At 38.1% G+C, this 8106-nt stretch overlaps 1 protein-coding gene across 2 annotated transcripts in view; it reads left to right on the forward strand.

Moving 5' to 3' along the window:
- The window catches only part of Map3k2 (mitogen activated protein kinase kinase kinase 2), a 69115-nt gene extending 61980 nt beyond the window's left edge, over positions 1 to 7135 (forward strand). The window contains exons 15-16 of one of the 2 annotated variants that reach the window (XM_087592067.1): positions 639 to 816; positions 2274 to 7135. In XM_087592067.1, coding sequence (XP_087448193.1) covers positions 639 to 816; positions 2274 to 2499 — 404 coding nt within the window. In that variant the 3' untranslated portion in view covers positions 2500 to 7135. 2 annotated transcript variants of the gene reach the window in all.
- The last annotated feature ends 971 nt before the right edge of the window (positions 7136 to 8106 follow it).

The following is an 8106-nucleotide window of genomic DNA, read 5'->3' on the forward strand; positions in this document are numbered from 1 at the left end:
GAAGCTCATTGTGAAGATGGAGAATACACATTCTCCACGGTTTGTAATGTAGATTATGTGCACTGTCCTGCCTTCTCCATAGAGATCATTAAAAGAAAAGGCGAAGTCTCCCACTGCTGGCAAGACTGAGTCAGGAGGTTTGAGGCAAGTCTCATCTATAAAGACTTGGATTAAAAATAACAACAGCAACAACAACCTTAAAATACAGCTAGTGCATAAATAATATTGGAGTAGGCATATGATCCTAGTTTTGATTATGAAGGTACTTTTAGATGTTCCCGAGGAAAAGCTGCCTTATCAAGAAAATAGTCTTCAGCCATGGACGTCTTGCTTTATAGCAAACAAGTGGAGCAGAGCCTTTCTTGGTGTTTAGCTCTTCTCCTTTCTTTTCACTTCACCTGCCCCTGTCCTATCCTTTATAAGAGAAACTCACTAGCTTCTGAAACATACCTGGCTAAGTAGTGTGCAAACAGCAGATGCTGGATGCAAGATACAAAGGGTTTTCAAGGCACTGCTGAGAGTGGACAAGCAGCCTGATTTGGAGGCAGACTAGAATCTACAAAGTCATTCTCTGTCACTTACATGCATTCTAGAAGGCCAATACCATCACTGAAATAAGTCTATTTCTTATTTGTTAGGAGCGAATATCTTAAGGGATTCCACGGGCAATATCAAGCTAGGAGACTTTGGAGCTAGCAAACGACTTCAGACCATCTGTCTCTCAGGCACAGGGATGAAGTCTGTCACAGGCACGCCATATTGGATGAGTCCTGAGGTCATTAGTGGAGAAGGCTATGGCAGAAAAGCAGATATCTGGTAAGTTTGGATGTTAGATTTACCTGGAAACTTATCTTATTTTTCTCCACATTTAAAATGGCCAGTTTAAATTACCCTTGTACCTTGGAAGCAGAATATATGAATTGTAAGTATCATCGCCATTTCAGTTATTCTGGACAAGGCAGCCTTACTAAACATTGCAGTCTTTGAACCCCTTGTTCCTTCTTTGGAAGGGTTTGGTCTTAAGCAAACCTCAGCATTAAAGGCTCTTCTCTCCCCAACCAAGTTTTAACTACTCTTGGTTATCAGCATCTTCACCCCAATAACTTTTAACTACTCTTGGTTATCAATGTCTTCACCCCAATAACTTTTAAACTACTCTTGGTTATTAGTGTCTTCAAAACAAACCAAAAATGATTCAGTGATTTTTTTTCCTCTAAATTACAAAGCCATATTTAAACTTATGAAAACAGATTGATAGCTACCTGTATGATGGTTGAGCTTACAAATAATGATTGGGGTAAAAGTGGGTCATGAGGTCACCTGAGGAGATTAACTCACCACTCGCTCCTGACCATTCCCACCCAGCCTGACACAGAGCTCGACTTCTCACCACTGATATGGGGCTGTCAAACTCTACAAACTTTCATTATGCAGATATTTACCTAAGAATGTAAAACCATACAGGGAGGTGGTGCAGTTCTGACAGGTCTTCATGTAATTTCTGCTTCTGTGCTTGAAGGGCAGAACATCTCCATTAATAGCTGACTTATTGCATCACCAGGTTTTCCAAGGATCTTGAGTGACAGCTCATATAATTATTTATAATAAACGACTGCTTTACAGAAATAGAGACTGTTGCTATGGTGGTGATTTTATGTGGTCTCTTCATAATATGTTTAGCTCTTCTATTGTTTTAGAAGATACATTTTACTGGATTCTGCACGATTTAAGGTATATGTGAGTCTCCCACATAAGGAAGAAGAGAAATTATGTTGGTGTCTATACCCCTGGCAGGGCTGTGTGTTTAGTTATTAGTGCCTTAAAATTGAATTGATAAATTACATAATTTTTAGTTAGATCATAAAATGGCCATTTCCTACTTCCCAATCAGAAAAAAAATATGCATTTTAGGAACTCAAAGGCAAGTAATTTATAATGCCTGTATTCTTTATAGGATGGAGACAAAATTAGTATCATGTTAGAAAATGATCTAAAACAAAAATAATAAAAGTTCTTTCCTAATCATACATTTATGATTGATTATAGATAATTATGATATATTTTCATTGAAGTGTATATGTTGCTCCAGCCTTTCATTGATTTTCATGTTTGAATTACAGTTTTATTAAATTAACCTTTGAGTGAAACATTGTATTTGTAATAAATAATATCAAAGCATATGTGGCCTTCATGGCAGTGTCTCATTTTCCTGGCTAACCAGCTTTCGTTCCTGGTGTTACTGTTTGGGTAATGCTCCTTTTATTTCCTTTTAGGAGCGTAGCATGTACGGTGGTGGAGATGCTAACTGAAAAGCCACCTTGGGCTGAATTTGAAGCAATGGCTGCCATCTTTAAGATCGCCACTCAGCCAACAAACCCAAAGCTGCCACCTCATGTCTCAGACTATACTCGGGACTTTCTCAAACGGATTTTTGTAGAGGCCAAACTCCGACCTTCAGCCGAGGAGCTCCTGCGGCACCTGTTCGTGCATTGCCACTAGCAGCCAGCGTCCTCCACCCGCCCGCCGCCACCGCCACCTTCTCTCTTACTGCACTTTCCTTTTTTATAAAAAGAGAGATGGGGAGAAAAAGACAAGAGGGAAAAATATTTCTCTTGATTCTTGGTTAAATTTGTTTAATAATAATAGTAAACTAAATTTTTTATATTTAATCTTTTTTTCTTTTCAAGAACTTGAAACTTCTTTTTTTATTTTTAAAGATTTTTATAATGTACTGATGTGGTTCAGAGCTATAACGCACTTTAGTACATAGTTGCTCCTTTTAGTACAAACAAATCATTTGGAATATATAAAGATTGTAGTCTTGCCCAGTATCACTGACATGGAAGACAGAGAGAAGACAGTGATGTACAATTTGTAGTTTTTAGTGATAGTATTTAAATAGATCCTTCTTTGTGGGGTTGAGCCCTAAACTTGGGTTTAGGGTAGGTACTCATTGTAAAGAATATAGGTTTCTTCTTTTATCTGTATTCTTTAGATCCTCAACTCTATCTGTCAAGCTTTTTTGCTCAGTAAGAATCTTGAATAGAAGATACGAATCTCTAAGAGGTATGTTGTTAATCCCAATCAGTATACTAGATGACTATACTATATTAGAGCTGTGTTAATGGGCTCTATAAACCTTGAGAGACAGCTTTCTGCTTTAAAACATTGTTGTATTTGGAAGCAGATATGTGAAGCCAATGAATAAATTCAGCTAAAATACAGACGACTGCTCATTAAATGTATGAGCAGTAGAAGAGACAACATTTGCCAGTCAGTAGAAAAATAACAGAAAAAAGAACTAAGTGTTATTTAGTATATTTTAAACATTATTTACTTGAGGTGAAAGTCCCAAAATGGAGGGAACTGAGAAATAATAAAAATTGGATTTATATGATAGCTTCCTATTTCTACCCCCTGGTTTCCCATTAGATAACAGTCTTTAGCTCAAGTACCCACCTGTAAAAGCTCCTGTCATGAAATAAAACCCTTGTTCTTTACTAAACCAGAGGCTCCTCAGAAGAGTAAACATCAGGGAAAACAATGAGATTGGTGGTGGGGAGTCTTGTTTCACTTCACTTGGCATTTGGCAATGCCTGGAGACACTTTGTTGCCATAACTTGCAAGGTACTACTAGCATCCCGTGGGCAGAGTTTGCAGGTGCTGCTGAGTAGACTGTAGCGCACAAGGACTCCCTACCCAGGGGTTAGCCTGCCACAGACAAAAGTGCCTAGGATGGAAACCAAGCAGCCATTCACAAAGCAGTCAAAACAGAGTTCAGAGGACCCGTGTAGGGCAAATGAGGGTTTGGTAAGAGCAGACCGTTAGTCAGAGGGAGTGGCCTCAGCTCTTAGCAGATAATGAATGGTCAGTCTTTGACAGCTGCTGGTTGCACTTGAATCACTAACTCACTTTAGAAATAATGAATTTGAGTATTCAACTCTTTGAATTTAGCATCTCTGTATATTTTTTTTCCTTAAAAGTAGCTCCTCCTTCTAGGTCAAGAAAAGTACACCAAAACATAGTGTTTACTGGCAGTGTGGAGGGTAAAACACTGCCAGGTATTTCCAGTGTAAACATCTCCTTGGAGCCGTGTCTTAAATGCAAAGACTGTGCTGGAAAGGATCCGGCCCTCTCAAGAAGAGTTATGAAACTTAAAACGTGAAAGTGTCAGGAATTTGGCCACTTGCAAATTTTTCAACATTAAACCAAGTGCTAATTATTTTATTTTTCAAAAGCCTAGAAGATAACAAAGTCTTCTAGGAGACCCTGAATGTGATGCTTTATCAGAAGGGACTAAATAAGATATTCTAATTTTGTTGTTGTTATTATTACAAGGTATGTTTACTTAGAATTTTTTAAGTACTTTGCTTTTGAAGTTATGTAGATCTGACTTTAATGTGTCAAGATCCTACCTGGCAGACCCTATAATAATTTTTGAAATTCCAGTAGACTGAGAGTCAAAGCACAATTAGTTAACTCTTCTCCTGTACACTGTAAATTAAATGAAGCCCCTTGCAAAGAACACTCGTCAGATGCCTCCACCCTTAGCAAATCAATTGCCTGATCTTAATGCTGGAGACCTAGTGTAGAGGTGTATTGTAATTTCTTTATCCTTTATAAATGAGGGCATCTTTTCTACTTGAGCAAGATTATGGTACCTGGATTGCTGGTTTCTTTATTTTGTCTCTTAGTGTGGTTGTGGTTTCCCTTTGGCTCGTTTTTGGTCCATCAGGGTAACGTGCAGTACAGAAGAGATCCATGCACTCTTCAAAAGATCCCTGCACACGGGAACTCAAAGCAATTGTTAGCTTCTTAACAGTCTCCTCTTTCTTTCTAAATTCACCGTAAATAGCTGCATCGGAATAACAAAGTATAAAGACTTGGAAATAGACTAATAGTATACAGAGCTATTATATTAAATATGATGTGAATTTATTTCAGACCAGTTGTGAAGGTACCAAAAAACACAATGAAAATTAATATATATATACCCTGCTAGAGCAAAAAAGCTTGAAGTAGGTAGGGGTATGGAAGGCCAATAGTAAATGTAAAAGAATGAAATTTTTGAAAGGAAACAATGTTGTAAAAGGAAGAAAAATACTACACTCCATGCTTTTTTCTGCCTAATGGTATGGATTAACAGATGAAGTTTAAATGGTAACAATTACTCTTAATTTTTTTTAATTACTCTAAATGTTTATTTTAGATGCACAACTGATTCTTTGGTACTGCAATGTTTCTTTGTGGCTAGAAACTGGCCAGACCGCTGACTTTGTGCCTTTAAATGCATTCTGCATTGCCAGGAGCAGGCTCCGTGCTGGAGCAGACCAGGAGCACGAGTGTGCAGCTTCAGGAGCACCTTCTGCAGGGCCCGGGACCCAAGCGCGGTGAGGGGATTAAGTCAGGCGGAGACCTTTACAGGGAAACAAAAGTAGTTGAATAAGAATTGACAGACGTAACTAATACAGTTTTAATGGATTGGAATTTAAGTTTTGAGGTTTTAGAATGAATACCTTGAAAATTTTCAGCACTTTTCCTTGTTTACAAAAATATATTTTTAACTTTAAAAACATCTATGACTATTGCCTTAGAAAGTATTAAGAGGCACAATCTACAACATATGAGAAGTGGAATATTGCACATGCTGGACTATAAAAGATAAAGCTCTTATTTCAGAATAAATGTAATTGGCTTTCATTTGAGTCTTACCTTACTCCCATTAGAAGATACACAAAAAGAGTAAAAATATATCTTTAGAGTATCTCTCTACTATGTTCTGACATTGTCAGATCTGAGCTGTACTGTTCTGAAATAGTGCTGTCAGAAGATTGTGGAATCACTAAAATCAAACCTGAATAGATCGGCAGTATGATGCAGACTCCTGGGTTAATGGCAGGGTTCACACCAGTGGTTTCATCTGGGGTCTGAAAACCTTTATATAAACTCAGCTGGAGACAACCAGATATACAAATACTCAGTCTTATTTTAGTTTGTGGTTTTGGAGTCAGGGTTCTCACTATGTGTTTCAGGCTGGCCTGGAACTTAAATGCTCCTGCCTCTGCCGCCCAGGTGCTGGGAAAGCAGGCATGTCCCACCACACCCAGCTTTGCCCAGTTTTTTTTTTTTTTTGTTTTTTGTTTTGTTTTTTTAAATAGGGTCAATCTTTCTTATTTTCTCAACAGTTGTGATATACTGTGTCACATTAAATTAATATCCTTATATCAGGAAATTACCATTGAGGATCACGGCAGACAATTAATTTATGGCATACCGTAGTTCTGAAAGTTTAGCAGTGATGTTTAAAATGCTAGGACTTTTTTTTTTTTTCCGGAGCTGGGGACCTAACCCAGGGCCTTGCGCATGCTAGGCAAGCGCTCTACCACTGAGCTAAATCCCCAACCCCAATGCTAGGACTTTTATATGAAAAATAAGAATTTTGGATAGTTGTTGGCTAGTATGGACTCCAAAGATATTAACAAGAGGATTAAAGTAAAAGGATCTCTATATCCCAGGTCAGACAGCCTTTCTGTCAGAACTGCTCTCACTGTACAACACAGCCCCAGCTTGTTCTGGGACAATGGAGCATCTATTCCTTAGCACACTGTATTGGGTTCTCCCTGACCCCAGCTGTTGTTAAGTTTTTGTTTTAAAGAAAAAATATCCAAAACTCTATTTTGGTTTCTAGGTGTTGAAATACTGAAAAAGTTTTGCTAGAGGGTGAACTCGTCAAGTGTTACTTATGCGAAGGTCAGATTCTTTTGATATCCTATTAAATTTAGCATTTACTTTTAGATGTGTCATTCATATTTATTTGATTTTAACACTGGTTAAAGTTCAATGAAAAGCAATTTGTTAATTTTTAGTAGTGCCTTTTTCTCTGTATGCCTTAATTTTATTTTCTATTTGTAATTCAGATTACCTAACAAAAAAAGAATTTTCCAAAATCGCTAGGCCTCAAGAGTTTCTTTGGCCTTGGTCTGTGTGTTGGCCCCTATGTGTTTCTTAATGCGTATTTCCTCCTCCTACCCAGTCTACCTCCTTTTAAAAAATGTTAGGAGAGAGCAGTAGCATTTGTCTGACTGCAATCTCCACTAGATGTGAATTCCTAAATAAATATAGAAAGGTATTCTCATTCGAAAAGACATAGTAAAATGAGTTTTTGGGTTGAGTACTTGATTTTCAGTCATACTGGCACTGCTCAAGTTCTTTGTGTATTATTGTTTGGTTGTGGTTTTCCTAGAACTAGGGCAGTTGTTTTGTCCTAAAGAGCTCCTATAAGTGTTTCATGAAGGTTGAGGCGATGAGCAAGAATCCAGGGACAACAAACTCTAATTCTTAGTATGTAACATTTGACCAATACTCTAGCTTACTGTTCTGTGAAGTTGTGAAGTGTGTGTGTGTGTGTGTGTGTGTGTGTGTGTGTGTGTGTGTGTGTGTGTGTGTATAGTAGGGGCAGGGGTAGGAACGTGTAGTTGTTCAGTTAGATCTGTCTCTCCTCTTGGAAGAACAACTGAAAAATGTCTGATTTACTATATGGGATGAGAAAGGTCATCCTCAAGTAGTCATGCCAGGACATTTTCCATAAGTAGCTAGTATGAATGATTGTTAATAAAGGTATTTATTGTAAGTTGCCAAGCTCTGAATTGCTAAAAGTAGGTTAAAATTCAATTTGTTTGTTTGTGTCTGTAGTAATTAGCTTATATATAATTCTTCAATAGAAAGTATGGAATCTTACATATTTCTTCATGAACTTTTTGGAGTAGAAATTCTGCCAGACATTATCTAAACAAGCTTCCTTAGTTTACCAAGCCATCAAAAGGCAATGTTCTTATACCTCTTGTTGGTTGCTGGGGAAGGTGTGCTGTGAGCCACTGTCCACTTCACCCTCATCTTTAGTGCTGCTTCCACTTCTGCCATTGTCTGACAGGATGCTGTGCGTGCTGTGGGAATACCTGGGCCATCCTCCTTTCCATTCTCGCTGTCAGAGCTGGAGATGGATAGCTTTCATGGGAACCAAGACTTCTTTTCTCAGAGGTACTGATAGTGGTCATGGCTGAGCTTCAGGAAGACCAGGGAGGAGTCATAGCTATAGTGAAAAGAGAA

Source organism: Rattus norvegicus, chromosome 18, assembly GCF_021556685.1.
Source record: "Rattus norvegicus strain SHRSP/BbbUtx chromosome 18, alternate assembly SHRSP_T2T, whole genome shotgun sequence".
NCBI classification, from domain to species: domain Eukaryota; kingdom Metazoa; phylum Chordata; class Mammalia; order Rodentia; family Muridae; genus Rattus; species Rattus norvegicus.